This window comes from Thamnophis sirtalis, unplaced genomic scaffold (assembly GCF_051295495.1).
Source record: "Thamnophis sirtalis isolate CommonGarterSnake01/CBP01778 unplaced genomic scaffold, rThaSir2_p1.2 scaffold_12, whole genome shotgun sequence".
Classification (NCBI taxonomy): Eukaryota; Metazoa; Chordata; class Lepidosauria; order Squamata; family Natricidae; genus Thamnophis; species Thamnophis sirtalis.
The window spans coordinates 23,655,450-23,675,962 of NW_028261392.1; the positions used below are offsets into that span (position 1 = coordinate 23,655,450).

The window sequence follows — 20,513 nt, forward strand, 5'->3', positions numbered from 1 at the left end:
GTGCAGGAATACTCAGATCTAGCCTTGCTTTTGCTGCAACCACTAATCCTTAGTAAAAGAACCTATCACTTCAACCAAATAAAGTCAAGAGTCGTTCTTTTCTAGGGATATAACTGGAGCAGGTATGATACCATAGATAAATGCCATAAAACTTCAAGGACCCCTTAACCCAGTGGGTCTAAACCTTCCTAATGCCGCAACCCTTTAATACAGTTCCTCATGTTGTGGTGACCCCCATCCATAAAAATATTTTCTGTATTTTTTTTGAAAATATGTGTTTTCCAATGGTCTTAGGTGGCCCCTGTGAAAGGGTCGTTCGACCCCCAAAGGGGTCCTGACCCACAGGTTGAGAACCACTGCCTTAACCCATTTACACATCCAAAACTAAAATGATTAATCTAATAAAACTGGTCAATTCTGGGCAATATTATTTACCTCTAAATCATCTCACTGGAGTAAGATTACTGAAATTTAGTGTGATTTCAACCATTTTTAATGAAGAAAAAAAACACCACCTATACTTCCATGAAATTTGGCTGGGCATTTACGAATACTACTAACTTATGATTTTAACAATGCTACATTTTAAAAACGAACAGAATTTCAAAAAAAAAGCAAATTGTGATACTTACAAAGTCCAACTGAGATGTAGTGCAAACTATGCCATGGAAAGAAATGGAATAATCAATACTAACATCACTGAGGCTTGCCCACCATCGGGCAATACAAATTTCAATTGTTCTTCCCTCCTGTTGGTAGGAAAAGAAAAATAAATTTATTTCAAGGCTTCTTCCCCTCTAAGCCTCATCTCCTCATCCCAGGGTATAAACATTTTGCATCCCAGCTCTTAGCAAAAATAGTCATAAACCAAGGAGAATATGGATGCTGAACTATAAATAACTTGCAATTCTTAGCGATGACTAAATCAAACCATTCAAGTTTACCAATAAATATTTGTAGCTCAGGGTTGAAATGAGGAGTCCTTGGTGCTCTCTGAGCTTGCCTGTTTTCTTGCAGACGTTTCATTACCCTAACTAGGTAACATCATCAGTGCTAGTAAGGAGTGCTCTTCTTACTACCATGTTTTCCCGAAAATAAGATATAGATATTTTGTCTCCAAAAGAGGCACCAGGTCTTATTTTCGGCAGATATCTTCCATTGTTTTACTTTGCAGCGGTGGCACCAACAGCCCCACCCAGCAGGAGCCCATGTGGCCGCTGCCGGCCCACTTCTGTCGCCGCTTGCCGCTGCTAGCGTGCATTGCCTAGCGCATTGCCTCTGAACATGTGGCCGCTGCCGGCCCACTTCTGTCGCTGCTTGCCGCTGCTAGCGTGCATTGCCTAGTGCATTGCCTCTGAACTATTTTGTTGTCAGAGGCCTTCAGGAAAGGCCTCTACTGCCAAGAAACAGGCTCCGGATTGACTTGTAAAAATCCGTAATAATGAGAAGCATTGTTAAAAATGTAAAAAAGTAGAAATGCAATGTCTTTATATTAGTTTCACTGTTCAGGCACATTACATTAGTTTTTAAAGTTAGTATTGCCTTACATTCTATAGTTGACATGTAGGATTTTCACAATGAAAGTGTAGCAGGCAACCAGTATTTACAATATTCAAATAGGAATCTTAGTTGAAACACTATTCTATACAACCTATAAGTCGCTCTCAAGCTGAGCACATTATGATTGACATTTATCATGTATCAATGTAGCATATAAATGACAGGTTCTTAATTCAAGGAACTTACTAATACTGAAAATGCTTCAGTGACTGATCCTTTTTCTGGTATTGAACAGAACTTGTAGAACTCATGGCTTCGGTATGCCTTTTGTTTTACTAACTGAATCGCATGGAGAATAAACTTGGCAGTTACATCAGATGATGATGAACAGACTGAGATTTCTAAATAAGAAAAGGCATGACTTTAATATTAATATTATAGGCTCCTTTCTATGAGGCAAATATGTATCAGAAAAATATTGATAAATTCACAGCATTTAACTCTTCAGCAATAAATATGTTCATTATTATTAAAACAATATAAATGTTCTAATCACCATTACACTGATGAAAAACACTTTCAATCTGAACATATAATGCTACAGATAGATTTCAGATATTTAATAAAACATCCTCCAATATCTATACTAAAATCTTCATGGATTTCAAGAGGAATCCAATAGATTCACCTTACCAGCCCAGGTTGCTCCAGATGGAACTTCAATAAAGTGTCTCTGAATTTGTCCAGGTTTAAAATGAACATTGGTAAATTTGAGATCAAAGTTTGAGGCTTCATCTACCCTGTGATTAAAAAAAATGTATTTTTTTAAGTTGTAGAAAGCTCACTTTAAATTATCAATATAAATTGGAATATTAAATATTTTAATAAGGTTGAAAAACAAAAATTCATGTCATTCTTAACTATATATATAGTTGTCTTTGTATGTATATTTGTATGCGTGTTGTATGTATATATATATATAAAGTAGCTGGCTTTCACCATAGTATCTAACTGAGAATAGCTGTTAATGTTTTTAAGCTATACCTCTGAACACCAAGAGCCATCTTGGTATAGTGATAAAGGTCCAAGGCTAGAGATAAGGGGGCTGTGGGTTCTAATCTCACCTGAGGCACACAGCCAACTGGGTGAACTTGGGTTGGTGCCTCTCTCGGCCCTAGGAAGCTGCCGAGAGTTCTGAAATCTTGCCAACAAAATTGTATAACTTACCCAAGCAAATGGCAACACTGACTCGAAGGCAATCATAAACACAAAACCCAATCTCTGAACAATTTCACCCTCGCTGGTATTTCCAGAGATTCAGAATGACACTATTATTATAGACGCTGTAGTCTAACACAGTGTTTTTCAACCACTGTGCCGCGGCACACTAGTGTGCCGTGACATAGTGTAAGGTGTGCCGTGGGAAAAACACTTTATATATAGTCAATATAGGCACAGAGTTAATTTTTTTTAACATTTTCTAATGGTGGTGTGCCTCGTGATTTTTTTCATGAAAAAAGTGTGCCTTTGCACAAAAAAGGTTGAAAAACACTGGTCTAACATATCTAAAAAGCACTTCAGCAAGGCTACATAGGAAGAGTTTTGCCCGTTATAGTGGTCCAAAAATATTTTAAATAATTACAGCAATAAGATACTGTCTTTGATTAAAAAATGTTTTTTTTACAAAAGTAAAATATGATAGGATCATAAACGATTCTGGCTCTTGATACCATTTTTAAACAAGTAAAAAACAAAATTTCAAAAATTGGCTATACAGAAAAATTGAAAAGTTTCCTTTCTATTACAGAACAAATATTGTGACAAACAACCGTTCCCAAGGCAACTGTCTGGCTACAATTGAAAACAAGATTGCTGAGAATGTGTAACTCCATATACAGTATATAAAAGGATTTGATTTCTATTGACTGTTATTGTTTGGAATGTATATTGAACAACAGAAATAGAAAGCAAACCTGCCCCATAAACATTGGCACAAATTTTCTGACAAGAGTAAAAATCCATGTACCTTGTGGGTATAACAACAGTTATAGGAACTCGGAACAAAGGTCCTGCGTTGGGCATTGTTATTTCATAACCACAGACCTAAAGCAGTGAAAACACAACAAATTGTCATATTTTTAATATTTCAATATTTAAAAGGCAATGTCTTTAATATTAAAGGTTTACAAATGAAATTTCCTTAAACTCTGACCTGTACATTAAGCATTATAACTCAATTTAAATATTTTGAAAAAGATTTTTTCCCAATTTATTTTAATCTTCACAGTGAGCTAGTATCTTTATTTGATACACTGTGCTAGAAATTATTAGTTCAGTTTAATCAGAATGTTTCCTTAATGCAGGATGCAATCTGGGTCGGTCACCGGAACCAGAGGCTTAATCTTGCAAGATTTTGGACTTGTCTGGAGCCCATCCTCAGGGAACTCTCTACCAGAATGTGTGCTTTTAGGCTAGTCTATGCATAGTATTTGTATGGTGCCTAGTTGTGTGTGGCTTTATATTTGTTGATCAAGGTATTGATGGCTAGTTATTAAGTTGTAGGAAGTTGTTTTCTTGTGCTGGCAAGTCCTCAGCTCCTAAGTACATGATAAGCTGGTGATAATTAGCACTCCTATTGACTGACAAAGGGGCCTGTTTCCTAGATTTCAATCATTGCCCTGGCTATCTTTGTCCCTGCACAGCCAACAACCTTAGTAGCTGCGAAATTGAATGTATGCCTTGTTCACTAAAATGTGAGGCTACCAATGAGTTTGGGTCTCCTTGTCTGACCACTCGTGTTTTTGCAATCAGGTGGTTATAGCTTTCCTCCCTGTCTGTTCTACATAGTCATAGGCACAATCCATGCAGCAGATCTGGTATATTACATTAGAATAGGGGTGTCAAACTCAATTTCATTGTGTTTGACCTCAGAGTGGGGACATGTGTGTGTGTGGCCAGGATAGGCTTGGCCAGCTTGATGTCACGCATGTTGGGGGCACCTGTGGTGGCCCGAGCGCTCTGGCACCTAAAACAGGTTCTCAAGCTTTGTTTTTCGCTGCAATGTCCTCCTGCAACCCTCTGGCAGCAAAAATGGAGCTCTGTTTTCACTGGCAGAGGCACTGTGGGCCAATCTTTCGCTGTTTCCATGGCAGCCCTGTGGGCTGGATGAAGCTTGCGGGCCTTGAGTTTGGCACCCCTGCATTAGAAGTGTCTCCCACCTCCGAGTGATCTTTGCAATGTATGATTTGTCCTCTATGGTAGCTTCTGGGCGGTGTGCCGTGCCCACTTGCAGATCTCTTGCAGTAAAGCTGCGTTTTACTGCTTCCGAAATGTATGGCAGGGTGTGCCATATAGTTGGTCTTGCACTTTCTTTCTCCCTTTCTCTCCCTTGTATGTTGAATAGGCATACTATAATGTCTGTCTGAATTGTTCACGCAGGTATCTGCTCTCCAGTTTAGCTTGCCGGGTACTACAGTGGGTTCTCACCCTGCCATACACCCCTCTTTTTGTGTGACAATGGATGGTTATTGTTGAAACTAAGAATGTGTGGAATGTTTTTGGTGTTGTGATAAACTGTGGTTTCCAGGCTCCCATCTAGTTGCCTGTTGACAAACCACATCTAAAAATGGTAATTGTCTATGCGTTTCTTCCTCCATTGTGAATTGTATGCCTCAGAAGATAAGAGTTCAGTAAGTTATGAAAGTTTTTCAGTGCAGCATTTCTTTTGATGATGACATGTCATCATATAGCAGCACCCAAATTTAGAGGTGTAGTTTTGAAATGCATGGTCCAAGCAGGACAGTTTCTGCAACAATTCTTGATACTGGGGATCCCATGGGGGATCCTTTTTATTTGCTCATGTTGCTGTTGTTGTTAGTTGCGAAGTCATGTCTGACCCATCGTGATCCCATGGACAACGTTCCTTCCTGTCTTCTACCATCCTTTTTAGTCCATTTATGCTCATGCCTACTGCTTCGGTGACTCCATCCAGTCACCTCATTCTCTGTCGTGCCCTTCTTCTTTTGCCCTCAATCTTTCCCAGCATTAGGCTCTTCTCCAGTGAGTCTTTCCCTTTTCATTATTTGCTCATACATTTGTCTTTTGAACATGAAGAAGGTATATTGACAGTTCTGGAGCAGCTTCATGATTTGTGTCCTGGTTAAGTTGCTCTGATCTGTGTTGTATTCTTGTTCTAGTTTTTATCTCTTACTTCGTATGCTAAATAGGGAGGCAGGGCTATAAATATGGACACTTCATCAAAGCAGACCATAATCTTGTCAAGAGCCACATTTAAGCCTTGTAGTTTGTCAAAAATTGTATGGATTATGTCACTGTACTATTTGAGGATGGGTTCAGGAAGCTTATGCATTATGCCAGTCGTTTAGCCAAGTTTAGTCTTGTAGTGTTACAATAGATCTGAGGGGGGATTTCTATTTTGTGCATCTTGGGGAGTCCCTAAAATCTTCGTAGGTGTCTATTTCTCATTTTCCAGTATTCTTTTCCCATTATATAGTTGTTTTGTTTGAGTTGGCTGGGATAAGCACTCAATTGTGTGGTCCTCGTTCTCATTTCTGATGTCTTTGCTGGTCTGTATGCTGAGGAATCATTGAGCAGGGCGAATGCCTTCATTTCATAATCTGTATGGTTCATCAGCACCATTGAGTGACCTTTTTCTGCAGGTAAAATAATAATGTCCTGATCGTGTCTCCCATCCTTCAAGGTGCGTTTCGCCATTGGGCGGAGTGCACTGTTTGTGTGTGACCAGCATTGCTGATATTTTTTGTCTGATAACATATTTTTATGACTCTTCTATCTCTACTCTGTTGAATATAGATTCTAACGCTGCTATGAATTCTCTTGTGTGGCATCTCATGTTATTAACATGTTCAAGTATTCATAATTCCTAGTGGTTTGTTTGTTCGATAAATTATGGACCAAACTCACACAGGTTTTGGAGTTTTGAATTTTATCCTCAAATTTTTTCCTTTTTCTCGTCTGTCTTTCTTTTACAAGGGTCCCAGTAACATTCTCTAGGTGGCTGACTAGTTCTGATAGACAATCCTCCTTATGGATATTGATAGCTGGTTTGTACTTGCCCGATCTTAGATGACAATCATTGATTAAGATCTCTAACATATGTTTGCTGAATGCTTATGTCATATGTCTTTCCATCTCCAAGTTCACTGGTGATCAGTATTGTAGGCTACATGGAATAGACCCTTTCCAAGTGCATTGGTGTAGAAAATGTACTTGTTTGTAAGTGGATGCCTTGGTGTTGCGAAGGATTCCCAAAACCGAAGTGTTTGACATGCAAGCCATCCATGTCTCTCACGAATGAAGGCAAATATACATGTCCCAGGATAATGTTGTAGGATCCAATCTGGATTGGTCATTGGGACCAGAAATGTAGAATATGTACTTTGGGCTATTCAATGTGTAGCATTTACATGGTTGTGTCTGGGTTTTTATTTGTTGATGGGGGTGTTGATGGCTGGCTAATAAGTCACTGACTGTTTTGTTAGGAATATAATCTAACGGTTGGGTTGACAATATATAAATCATGTAACAATGTTGTATCTGTTTCTTTAAATCATACTGTAAAATGTGATTGGGTGCTGTTTTCCTCAATCGGCCATAAGAGGGAGCCAGAATCTCTGTTAGCTCTCTCTCTCTGTTTCGTTAGATGCTGGGCTGACCTGTTTTGGAAGCTGGAAGTGCCGTGAGCTGTTGTAAGTTTTGCAACTGCTAGCAAACTTTGTGTACTGAACTGATTATATAATACTGGACTATGTTATTTGAATTATCCCTTAACTGAAAGACGTTGAAGACTGATTGTCTTAACCGTGTATGACTTGCACTGTTTGATGGACTCTGATACCTCTATTTCCACGAAAGTAAAAGCCTATCTAAACTGCAGTGTCTCTATGTCGGTTTGTGTGTTCTCCAACACAACTCTCACAACGCTTCTCTGAACGTACTCGCTCTCCCAACGGGGAACTTACCTAACATATTTCCTTAATGCTCATTTTCCATTTTCCCCTTCCACCTCAACAGTGTAAAATAATGAAAAAGACTATTTTTTCAGCCACATCTCTCCCCCACAATCCTATCACAAGTGTGAATCTGAGACAAATAACAGTAATTCCTATTACATCTTTTGATCTATAAGAAGAGGTAGGATGATTACGATACTTCTGATGAGAACAAAATCCTAAAATCTAAAATGTCTGTATCTCTTTAGGGGAGTTGTCAAAGATAAGGCCTAAGAGAACCAAAACCAATACCTCTGTATAATGAACTCCTTCTCGGAGGCCACGTGGATCCACCCGAATGATAATATGTCTACACTGATTCATGAGCTCCAAGTGAGTGGGACACTGAACCCAGGAAGCGTTTGATGTTAGAGCTAAATGAAGCTGTAGCGATATCCTCTCATTATTTTCTGAAACAAGAACATGCAACTTTTAAGTTTTAATCCCTTTAGATAGAAAGTAAATTTAAAGGATTTAAACAGAAAATGGCTATATTCCCACAGCCAACACTGTCCTATCTCGCTAGAAGTTGGAATCCAATTTCCCTGAATTTGCTCTACCTCTAGACCAGTGATGATGAACATTTTCCGGAGTGAGTGCCCAAAGTGCGCACGTCTGAACCCCCAAAATGCAATGTGTGCCTGGCTCCCATGCATGAATCCTGCCCCGCCCCTGCAGTCCCCCTTGCACATACGTGCACACACCCCATGCATGCCACACTCCCGAGCGTCAGAGCCGATGACCAGCTGGCCTACGGGAGGTGTGCATGCATTTGTGGTGGAGCTGAACTAGGGCGATGGCTCGCATGCCCACAGAGGTTCGCCATCATGGCCATAGACCAAGATGGAACTGGTAACTCAACCAACAGGCTGCTACAATAACCTAAGCTTATTCTTGCTCCATAGTATCATTCACCTCTATCTATTTTTATCAAATTTATTAATTTAAACAATTTATAGAGTGGCCCATCTCATAGCGGTAACTCCCAAATCTTCCCCAATATCTACCTTTGGAAATATGTAATGAAAACAGCTGATTTCTACCTGTATTCTCAGGAAATAAAGGTTCTATTCCAACACTATGGTCGAAAGGTGCAGCTACTTGAAAAGGCTCTCTGAGGTAGATTCCACGCTTGCAACCAACAGTAACAGTAAAGCCTATGTTGTTAACAAATGATTTGTTCTGAATGAGGTAGTCATAGGCTTTATCAACCTAGAGAAAAATGAATTAAAAAAATAAATAAATCAAAATTAACCCAGATTTTCTTCAATATGAAATTCATGTTTACATCTGCCTCAAAATAATACTGATTGACAGTAGTTCCATGGAGCAAAGTTTCCTCTAGCTTGGGCAAATGGACTAAATAAAATTTTAAATATCATCAGCTGATGAAGTATTGGCTCTAAACCAGATTATTTAGTTTAGGACTAAAAAGTTAAAGTAAATCTATCTTTCAACTGTTACCTTTGGAAGTGATTTTAAAATGTCATTGTTTGCTCTTAAGAGAGAAAGCTTTCTAATAATTATATTGCAAGGTAAATGTTTATATTTCTTAAATTAAAAATCATTACAGGTGCCATTTTCATAAGGAGATTAACCAGCTGAGACAAAATCATCACAGAAACTTTTTTGTAAATTCTCATTTAACTCTTTTTAATCTCTTTCATATTTGTATTGATCATTTTCAGAAATTAAAATCTAAATTCTATTATAGATGATCTCTGTGCATTCAAGGTAGCTGGGTAACCGAAGTATTTATTCATCTATCTATTTTCCAATTTTCGTGTGCAATGTGCTCATCACAGCAAAGCACGATTGATACAATAATGTTAGATACTAAAATAATAAAAACAAGATTCCCAACTCTAAGCATAAAACCATAACCATCAAGGACAATACTGCTAACATTTCTGTCCACCTATCCTCCAACAACTCAGCAAGTGAAAATCTTCACCTGTTTCTGGAACGCCAAGTTGAAAAAAAAGGTGTTTTGTTTTTTTTAACTTTAGGGAAAAGAGAATTTAGAAGAGCCAGTGTAATCACCAAAAAACAAAATATGATTACATTACATAATCATGTTAATCAGAAATAGGTCCCATTGAGTTAGTACAATTAATGGCCAGTAAAGTGTTCACAATTCATTTCTTAAACAGAATAACAACACAAGAAAAAATGGGACCAAGATACACGAAAAAACCCTCTTAATAATTTCAGTGCTAATAATATAGCTATTAGAGTATCATTACAATTATGTGAAAATAAACAGGAAACATCACCCCAAAATTAATTATGCATGGGGTGGGGGGCAAGGGGAGGAGAAGTAGAGAACAATAGATCTGTGAATGCAACATTAGGAATGAAGACATTAAATATTATTTTTTTCCATCAAAAGCTTGTAAATATGGGATTTTGTTCTTTCAACACCAGAGTAATTACCTGAATAATACCATGTCCTTGTGCAAACAGATGGGTATTATCCACCTTCACTGCTGTATTTTCTAATGCTCTTTTGACTGAGTGAACAGTATAATCTACATCATTAGCTTTGAGTCCTGTAATCAAAGGAAGAGTAAAGCAGATAAAACTGTTAGTCATCAATACACTTCTTAGTCAACAAAATGCAATTTGTTTTAAAAGAATAGTATTCCATTTTACCTGAGAGTATTAAAGCAATGCCACCACAAGCATTGGGTGAAGACATTGAGGTGCCATTCATGAGTTGTGTACCACGTAATGTCCAGTTAGGGACAGAGGCAATAGCACCACCAGGTGCGCTGATACTCACTCCCAGGGCTCCATCAATACTGAAATTAATATAAACGTCAGAATAGCAAAGCTCTCATTTTTTTCTAGGCTGTTAAATAGTTAGACAGTATCTGTCCTTTAGACAGTATCACCAAATATTCCTTTTTGTCTGTACTAAAACATTCTTTTTAATGGATGGCTGGGTCTTAAGTGCATTACATTTAATTCGTTCCTTAGTTCAGAATGTCTACGTAGTTCAGAATGCATACGTATTTATAATTTATATCTACCAATTAGGAACCAATGTAGATGTGCATATAATGACTTCAAGAGTTATTCTTCTATAGCTATCCTATAAAATTATATGAACAACTATCGTGCGTTTCTTCAATTGGTCTTGCCAGGGGTCATTCGAAGCCTGGACAGCCTCCAGGCACCACAAGAGGGGAATGAGAACATGACACAGCCAAACTTGCTGCGGCCAACTAGCCACAGGACAACTTGCCACGGCCAGCTCTCCGCGGGACAATTTAACAATTCTGCTTAATTATTAAAATAAATAAAAATTACTTAAGTTTTGTCATTCACATTTCATTTTGTCCCTTTTGCATCCTTTAACGAGTCTGTTCTGCCATTTCTTTGATATTAGTGTAACTCTTGTCCTGCAGCAAGTTGGCTGCGGCGAATTGGGTTCTGGTGAGTTGGCTGCAGCGAATTGTCATAGACTCCCCTGAGAGGGCAGCAAAAGCATCACTTGGATCATTAGGGGTGGAGATATAAAGTTGAGTATCATCAACATTCTGATGACACATGAAAATCATTCCTAATTTAGTGTGCAGGCATGCTTCATGTTAAGTGTTTTTGCAACCTTTTTCTATACTAGGATTTTTTTTACTATTTTCAGTAAAATGTATGTTACTGCTTCTTTTTAATATGTATTTTAATATATACAGCTTTTATATCACAGAATGTTAAGTATCCCAGTTGCAAGGTTAGGGATCAGTTAAGAAAATAGAACTTAAGGTACATTTAATTTTTTTTAAAAAAAGGAAACAAAACTTAAAAAGTTTTCTCTTCCTACTCATATTCACCTTAAAATGACTATATCTCAAATTCTTGAAAATCAGTTCCATTTTTCAGAAGTTAGACTCTTTAATTTATTTGGAAACCTAAGTTGCACTTACAAGTTATCTTCTGCCATATTAACATGTAATTTCCAAGTGGATTATAAAAACACCAGGATTTAACTCATAAATTATCACTTACCTTGGTCCTCGAGATGACCATGTATACTGATTTGCAGGCAATTTCTCTCGTAAGGAATACTCAGCAACCATCATATCAGGGGATACATATGCACCAACACCTTTAGGGTTAGTTGACATAAGTTCAAGTCTACCATTAGTTCTCTTTACTGATTTAAATTCTGTTTACATTAAATTCTAATCACTGTTAAGCGGGTAAAGGTATCTTTTTTCAAATAATTTTTAAAAAATCATTCCAAAATAGCAGCATATTTATACTAGAAACTAGACGTTTTTTGTTTCTGTTTGATATCATTACTTCAGTCTCCACTCAAATGAATCATTCACTATGTCAAAGGGTATGTAATATTTGTTTTACAAATTATTCAGAACCTATGCATGGACATAATAGTTGGATAGGATGCATAAACATAATACATCCATTTCTGTATAGTTAGATACTATTGATGTATTAAGATCTATAGCTCACTTTTCCTCAAGGATGTAAAGGAAGCTGGCACACATATTACTCCTCTTCCAGTTACTCTCAACAATAACCCCATAAAATTGTATTGGATGAAAAATAGTGACTTTAAAAAAAAAAGAGAGCTCAAGATGGAGTTAATCCCTACATAAGCTAATGCTTTAAATACATCCCCGCTCATTCAGTAATAAAGTTAAATAGTTAAATTAATGCAAATTAAAAATACTTCCATCAATGTGTAATTGTAGACTTGGGGAACTTAAAAATGGATTAGATAAAATCATGGCAGATAAGGCTATCATTAGACATTAGTCAACATCTAAATTTTAACTTCCAGATTAGAATAAATCAACTCCAAAATTCAAATACTGGAGAACAGAAGGCAAAAGCTTCTATCGCATTTAAGCTATTTTAAGTTCCCCATCTCATTTAACTTTGGCATGTATAGCTTTCTTATTAGGAAATGCTCTCTCTGACATGAGCTTTTTTACAAATCAGATTTAGATCTGTTTCAAGAAAAATCAAGACAAGGCAGAGTTTCATATGTAGAGAGACTAAGAAAACAATCGGTATGATTCTGTTATGCAGAATTCTACTCAGTTTCCAATTGTAGCTTTAAAGCATGTCTCCAGTAGATGGGTAATAAAGTAGTCTCGCTTTGCGTATGTTCTGTGCATCCATGTTTTGCCCTGTAGAATAACCAATTCTTAAAAGATTACATTAGAAAACAGACATTGGATATCTATATTACGTTTCTGAGATTACAAAGCTCAGCTAAACGAAGAGGAACTGATGTTAATGAAAAACTGTAAAACATTCCCAATCATTCTGGAGACATAGAGAACAATGTAAGTTCACATTTATCACTTTAGTCAACTTTCAGCCTTAATAAACATTTTAAAGCTCCTTTTAATTCTTAAGAAAATAATTCCATAATTTATGTAACGGCGGCAAAGCGTTAGAATGCAGTACTGCAGGCATTCTAACTCTGTCCACAGTCTGGAGTTTGTTTCTGACAAGCCCAAGGTTGATTCATCCTTCCAACCTTGGTAAAGAGAGGACCCAGACTGTTGGGAGCAATATGCTGACATTGTAAACCGCCCAGAGAGTGCTGTAAATGGAGTGGTATATAAGTTGACGAGGTATTGCTATTAATGTGAATACTTGCCAATCACACTAGATGTAGTTCCCCCTGGGCATCCAACAGTAGACAAACAGGGACCATTGTTTCCAGCACTTGAAACATAAATTACATTATGTTTCCATACTGCTTCATTAATAACTTCACACATTCTCCTAGAAGAGATACAAAACATCACAAACTGAGAAAGGGCTTTTTCACTTACTTCTGTTCTTTCTTCACTTAGGTCAGAGATAACCTTTATTGTACAGATTCCTACAAACTGCATCTCCTCGTGCTATCACCACCTTTCTGGATTGCAATGTATTACCTTCCTCTTGGCACACAAAGCATCATAATCAGCAGTGCAGCATCAGAATATTGTACAAAATGAATAAAGCTTCCCATGAAAAAAATGAAAAAGGGGGATGGAATTTGCTCATTTGGTCTACCACAACAACATTCTCCTGCTATTTCCTGCCAGGAATTTGTTCTGTTGAAATTCCCTACTGTGGCGTTGGCTCTCTACAGTCACTCCAACTGTATATGATTTCTAGGATGTGAACACAGAATGCTTCAGTAATTCATGACACAACAGTTATATTCTTGGTTAATTCATTATTTTAAATTAAATGAGTTTTCCCACTGCTGGCAGAGAGCAAAGTAATACTCATAAATATATAATCTCCTTACCCAGCATTTGGCCAGTGAGTTGCCTCCCCATAACTGTAGTTGACAAGGTCACATTTATATTTTATTGTTTCTATCATCTGTCAAAGTAAAAAAAAAAGTTTAAGGCTCCGAGCACTGCATAAACAACATCATTTATTTGTAGCTAATTTGTAGCATATATATATATATATATATATATATATATATATATATATATATATATATATATATATATATATATATATATATATATATATATATATATATGTTATTATTTGTGCTGATAAATAAATAAAGGAAGACTAGTATAGATCTATTTCAAGCTATTTAGCTCTCATCAGCTAGCCATATCCTTACTGGGATTCGAACCTGTGCTCTATTGCCTCCCCAGGCAGGGAGTTAACCATTTGAGCTACAGAGAACGACTCCTTTTATCAGCCAGCCATATATATATAGTGTAATTTAGTGTCACAGCCCCTGGTATGCCCAAATATGGGAGGAAGCAGACTGCTTCCTTTCTCTGTCTATCGGCTCGTCACAAGAGACCATCACGACAGAAAGCCATTATTTTTACTGTTGCCTTTGTTACATTTGTGTTGCATTTTTATGCACTTTATTTATTTATCAGCACAAATGCAACACACACACACACACACACACATATATATAATTAGACCTCTTGCATTTCCTATACTATTTATAAAAAAACACAATTTAAAGCTCTGCCCATCATAAAAGCAAACTGATATTAAACAAAGTGGATTTGAAAAAAGAAAACTCAGCTCCTTCAAAATTCACTTATGAAACATTAAATCTCACAGACTGATGGTCATTCCTTAGCCTACTTCAGGGGTGTCAAACTCAATTTCATTCAGGGCTACAGCAGGATAGTATTGGACCTCAGGTGGTCATGGTGACCAGTTCGATGTCACTCATGTCGGGGCTCCTGTGGTGGCCTGAGCGCTCTGCCAGAGAAAACAGGCTCCCAAGCTCCGTTTTTGCTGGCAGAGGCAATGTGGGCTGGTCCTTTGCTGTTTTCAGGTGGCCCTGTGGGCCAGATCTAAGCACCCTGCGCACTGGATCTAGCCCCTGGGCCTTGACTTTGACACTCCTGGTCTAGTTTCTATAAATTTTTCACATTATCTTTTTAAAAAATTGTGTTATTGCAGCTGCACTACTGACATTTCATTCTAGCATTATGAAAATATACCAAGGGAGCTTTGCAGATAATTGGCAACACTCAAGAAGCACTGGCCTACACAACACTGCAATTTCAGACTAAACTAAACTGTGAGGCTAAACTTTCTTATGTAATTCTTTTTTAAAAAAATTAAAATTATTAAAATATTCATTTATTTTTATTTTACCTTATCTTATTCTATAGTGAAAAAAGTAGGGTTCTACATTCAGGAAAGAAAAACTGAATGCACCAATACAGGATGAGTTGTATCTGGCTCAATAGCGGCAAGATAGACTTTAAGAGTCCTAGTGGACAATCACTTAAATATGAGCCAACAGTGCATTGCAGTTGCCAAAAAAGCCAATGCAGTTCTAGGCTGCATTAACAAAAGAATAGAATCAAGTTTATATGAAGTGTTAGTACCACTTTATAATGCCTTGGTAAGACCACAATTGGAATATTGCATTCAGTTTTCGTTGTTATGATATAAAAAAAGATGCCGAGACTCTAGAAAGAGTGCAGAGAAGAGCAATAAAACTGCTTAGGGGACTGGAGGCTAAAACGTATGAATAAAGATTGCAGGAATGGGTACCGTATTTTTCTGAGTATAAGACGGACCTTTTTTCCTCAAAAAAGAGGCTGAAAATCTGGGTGCGTCTTATACATCAAATATAGCATTGTTTTGCCTCCCAAAGCCCCATCCCCTTTACAAAAATGGCGGTGTAATACCTTTATGGAGGCTTTCAGAAATCTTCTGGGGGCTGGGGAGGGCAGAAATGAGCAAAAGATGAGCTGTTTCTTTGCTCCCCCCAGCCCCCAGCCGCAATCTATAAGCCTCCATAAGGCTATGCATGCAATTTTTTTGACAAAAAAGGGCCCATTTTCGTGAAAAACGGGCCGTTTTTGGGAGGTTTGCAGAGTGAAAAAACTTTTTTTCCTTTCAGAAAGCTTTTTAGTTAGAGTGATTGATGAGAATTACATTAATCAAGTGCTGTGCCAGCAGAAAAAAGTCTTAGGTGCTGCAGGTTGTTAGCAATTTCCTTCTCCAGCACATGGATAAATACACCTGGAAACACCTACCTACTCTCTCCCTCTCTCTACCTACCTACTGTATCTCTCTCTCTCCCTCCCTCCCCCCTATATATATCCCTATCTACCTACCTATTCTCTCTCCCTACCTACCTATTTTTCTCTCTCTGCCCCCCTCTATCTACCTACTCTTTCTTTCCCGACCTACCTACTGTATTTCTCTCTCTATCCCTCTACCTACCTACCTACCTACCTACCTACCTACCTACCTACCTACCTACCTACCTCTCTCCCTATCTACTGTATTTTTCTCTCTCTCTCACTATCCCTCTATCTACTTACCTACTCTCTCTCTCTCCCTATCTACCTACTGTATTTCTCTCTCTTTCTCTCCCTCTCTATCCCTCTATCTACCTACCTACTGTTTTTTAAATTTGCCTCTTCAAAACCTTGGTGCGTCTTATACTCCGGTGCATCTTATACTCCGAAAAATATGGTACGTTTAGTTTAATGAAAAGAAAGACTAGGGGTGAGATGATAGCAGTGTTCCAATATATTAGGAGCTGCCACAAAGAAGAGGGGATCAACCAATTCTCCAAAGCACCTGAAGGCAGGACAAGAAGCACTGGATGAAAACTAATCAAGGAGAGAAGCAACCTAGAACTAAGGAGACATTTCCTGATGGTTAAAACAATTAATCAGTGGAACGACTTGCCTCCACAAGCTGTAGGCGCTCCAACACTGGAGGTTTTTAAGAAGAGATTGGACAACCATTTGTCTGACATATTATAGGGTTTCCTGCTTGAGCAAGAGGTTGGACTAGAAGACCTCCAAGCTCCCTTCCAACTTTGTTATTGTATTCTGTTATTCTTCATTTTTATTAAATAAAAATAATATGATTGCATGATTGCAGCCTAACTAGAAAAAGGAAGACAAAAGATAGTTACACTCACAGAATTTCCAACCAAATATGTATCCAATTCCCTTATCTCAGGCAAAATACTGGAGGTTTCAGCCAGAAGGCCAAAACCTTCCTAACTGTCAAAATAACTATTGCTATGGCCTTGTCTTTAGATGAATATGCAGAAGTTTCATATGAGGCTAGACTGAGCATGTTTAAATAACAAATTTGCCCTGATCACATTGACTTGAGGAAATTTGGCATGCCAGGATGAACTACTGGCCCTCCTATGCTTCACAACCATTCATTCTTTGCTAATATAGCTACTTCAGAAAAACTTGTTTTAGTTCACTGCCATGTACATTTAGTGCCAACTTGGAAAACATTCTAAGAAAGGCATTTATTCATATCTCAAAAGAGACATCAAGGAAGCCCAAGAACATTTTAGAGTACTATTCAGAAAATATAAATAAAGGGAGACTTTATGATTAGTTTTTCTGTGCAATGATTTTGCCAATACTTACTGCTCTTATAAGGCCAGTCCCGGTTTCCATAGTGCTTAATCTTGTATCACCAACCTTAATAGCAAGTATTTGTGCACCAGGGGCTATACCATTTCTCTCTGGCTCTTCAGGAAAATACCCAGCAGCTATACTAGCAACATGTGTTCCATGTGCACCTGAAAAAAAGTTGAATTCACATTAAAAAACCTCAAACAATTCAGTGTATTGTTATTCAACCTGGCCCATAAGATCCATAACTTGCCATATTTCGTACCTCTCTGCACATTTTGCATCAATTGTGACTGATAGTTCTGCTGTGCGATACATTTTAATACAAATTTGGAAATAGATTACAGTAAAATGAACATTATATCATCTGCCACTTTATACTCAAGATCACTGCTCTTTTTTGTTGATGGGAAGGCTCCGGGATGGTAGTTAAAAGTGCCATAAAGGTGGCCATACATCCTTCCTTGGGAAAATCATCACAAAACCTAGAAATTCTAGCTAATCATTGCTTAGTCTCCAATCCTCTCACTCCCTGAGGCAATATTAATTAACCTCTGAAGAGACCAAAACAGGCGAGTTCAACCCTCCTAATATTATTTGATTGTGATAATATCCTTTTCTACTCCCTCCACAGGTTGGGATAGAAAGGTTTGTACTTTGACCTCTCTGTTGTGGCAAGCCTCATAGCCCTTCTCTCCCATATTTAATATCTACATTAACTATAGATAAATCATCCACCAATATGGATTAAGTATCATCAGAATGCAGGTAAGAACCAATTTTATATCTGCACCTCAAGGCAGAAAGCTGTCATCAAAGATCATCAAATGTGATGGATTTGGTTTCAAAAGCCAACCAATTCCATGGAGATTTTTTACCTACAGTTGTATTTAAAAAAATCATTAATTCATTAATTAATGGTTGGAAACAAACCAAGGAGAGAAACAACCTAGAACTAAGGAAAAATTTCCTGACACTGAGAACAATAAACCAGTGGAGTGGCTTGCCTTCAAAAGTTGTGAGTATTTCATCACTGGAGGCTTTTAAAAAGAGACTGGACAGCCATTTGTCTGAAATGGTATAGGCTTGAGCAGAGGTTTGGACTAGAAGACCTTCAAGGTCCCTTCCAATTCGATTATTCTGTTAATTCAAACATTATATAGAAATTTATTGAACATTCATCTTTGTAAATCTGTGTTACACAGTCTTTCCCATCTTGGATCAATATGGTTTCACTCTATTTTTGAACTCTTTCTATCTGTGAAAAAAATTGATCAATCAAGGTTTAATGACCTTTTAAAAATTGATCATTTATTCTAAATATGATAATACATTTTTGTACTTTTTTCTCTTTTCAGCTTTTTTCTTACATTTGTATTTCTGTTTTATAATGACTGCTTCTTTTAAAAAAGCTTTTTCTTTATAAATACAATTACATAATGCTCATAATTATGTAATATATAGTATATTGTATATTATATATATTATCATAAACTTATGAAAGATTTTATGCAACCCAAGCAATGTCATTAAACTAATGTTTTCAATCTTCCTACATATTTATCCCATGATTAAAACACTGCTGTTTTAATAAGTTGCTAACTGTGTTTTGCTATTATCAAAATGCATCTGTTGTTAAAAGTTAAGACAAGAGTTTTCTTTGGGATTAAGACAAACTACATATTTACTGGTTGTACATAAATTTTAGAATTTTGTAAAGTCTTACCTCCACTTGTCACAATCGAAAGCAAATTGCCGTCATCATAAATATTGACAGAGTAATTTAACATTTCTGATGTTCCAAAAGATCCATATTCTTGACCTTCGTTGTAATTCCGCAGAACAGTACAATTAGAAAGGTCACCAGTTTCATTGGAATCTAAGCAAGCTCTGTGGATAAGGAGCATAAAGACAGATTGATTCTCAGTTCTCCTTTCTTATGAAATTGTATGTTCCTCTCAAATGCTGTCTGCTGTTCAGTTACAAAAGCAATTTCCATGCTTACTAATGTGATCCTGCTCACAATTTTAAGCCTCGTGATCAGCTGCACATACCAAATTCAAAACTGACTTTAGCCGTGCAAATAAAAAACTGCTATTTTAAAACATGAGTATACTCCCAATCTGTAACAATCCCTCATAAAACTAGGCTGATTATAATGAGCAAATACACTAAATCAATTTTTAGATTTTATTTTCCTTCAACTGCTTTTAAGGTAGAATAATTTCATTATGCAGCTTTATTAATACTCTCATTATTACTATGTAACAGGCCATTAGAACATTGTCTAGGCCAGTGTTTCTCAACCGTGGCGACTTTAAGTCCTGTGGACTTCAACTCCCAGGCTGGGGGATTCCACAGGACGTAAAGTCGCCAAGGTTGAGAAACACTGCTCTAGACCAAGATATAATTTACTGACAACCCACAGCAGTAATAGAATACACTAATTTTAATGAGAATGTATAGTTTCAGTGAAATCCTCAAAGTAAACAAAATCTATACGATCCCTTTATTACCAGGTCATGACAGCTACTGGATGTGATATACATAACCCAATCCAAAAGAAAAAAACGAATAGTCAATTCTGTAGGGCAAATGAGAATCTATATAGCCCATATAAAATCTGCCACACTCACTGCCCCTGTCACTTGCTTCTGGCCATGCTGGTCCTTTGTTCTGCTGCTGCCCTTGCTGCCCTGTTTGCCTGCCTCCATTTGCTGCTTCTCAGTCCCCAGCTGCCATGCTGCTGGACCACCATGTTGCCTCCAGCTGCTAGCCACCAGCCTCACTGCTCCTACCCTCCAGTCTTCCGTCGTCCACACTCTGCCATAACCCCATTGGTTTGTTGTGTTGTCTCCAGTTCACTGGTCCCAGTCACCTCTTCTCTTGTGTTGGGCAGCTTAGCTGGGCTCCAGGGTTGGGTCTTTTGTCCTCCTATAACCGTAATGGTGAACCTATGGCATGTGTGCCAGAGTTGGCACACAAAGCCCTCTCTCTGGGCACGCACACCGTCTCCAGCTGCTCTTCGGATTCTGGGGTGCGCATGCATGCTGGCCAGCTGGTCTTTGTGCATGCAGGAGCGCCGGGCACGAAA

General features: G+C 37.6%; 1 protein-coding gene across 3 annotated transcripts in view; it reads right to left on the bottom strand.

Moving 5' to 3' along the window:
* TPP2 (tripeptidyl peptidase 2) overlaps positions 1–20,513 on the bottom strand; it is a 51,528-nt gene that overhangs the window by 17,389 nt on the left and 13,626 nt on the right. For all 3 annotated transcript variants that reach the window (XM_087726504.1, XM_087726503.1, XM_087726505.1), the window contains exons 6-18: positions 19,146–19,309; positions 17,432–17,586; positions 13,819–13,895; positions 13,174–13,301; positions 11,544–11,643; positions 10,188–10,336; positions 9,969–10,084; positions 8,576–8,744; positions 7,785–7,942; positions 3,527–3,603; positions 2,194–2,300; positions 1,747–1,901; positions 633–749 (exon numbers count right to left, since the gene is read on the bottom strand). In XM_087726504.1, coding sequence (XP_087582630.1) covers positions 633–749; positions 1,747–1,901; positions 2,194–2,300; positions 3,527–3,603; positions 7,785–7,942; positions 8,576–8,744; positions 9,969–10,084; positions 10,188–10,336; positions 11,544–11,643; positions 13,174–13,301; positions 13,819–13,895; positions 17,432–17,586; positions 19,146–19,309 — 1,672 coding nt within the window. The remainder of the gene's footprint in view (positions 1–632; positions 750–1,746; positions 1,902–2,193; positions 2,301–3,526; positions 3,604–7,784; positions 7,943–8,575; positions 8,745–9,968; positions 10,085–10,187; positions 10,337–11,543; positions 11,644–13,173; positions 13,302–13,818; positions 13,896–17,431; positions 17,587–19,145; positions 19,310–20,513) is intronic.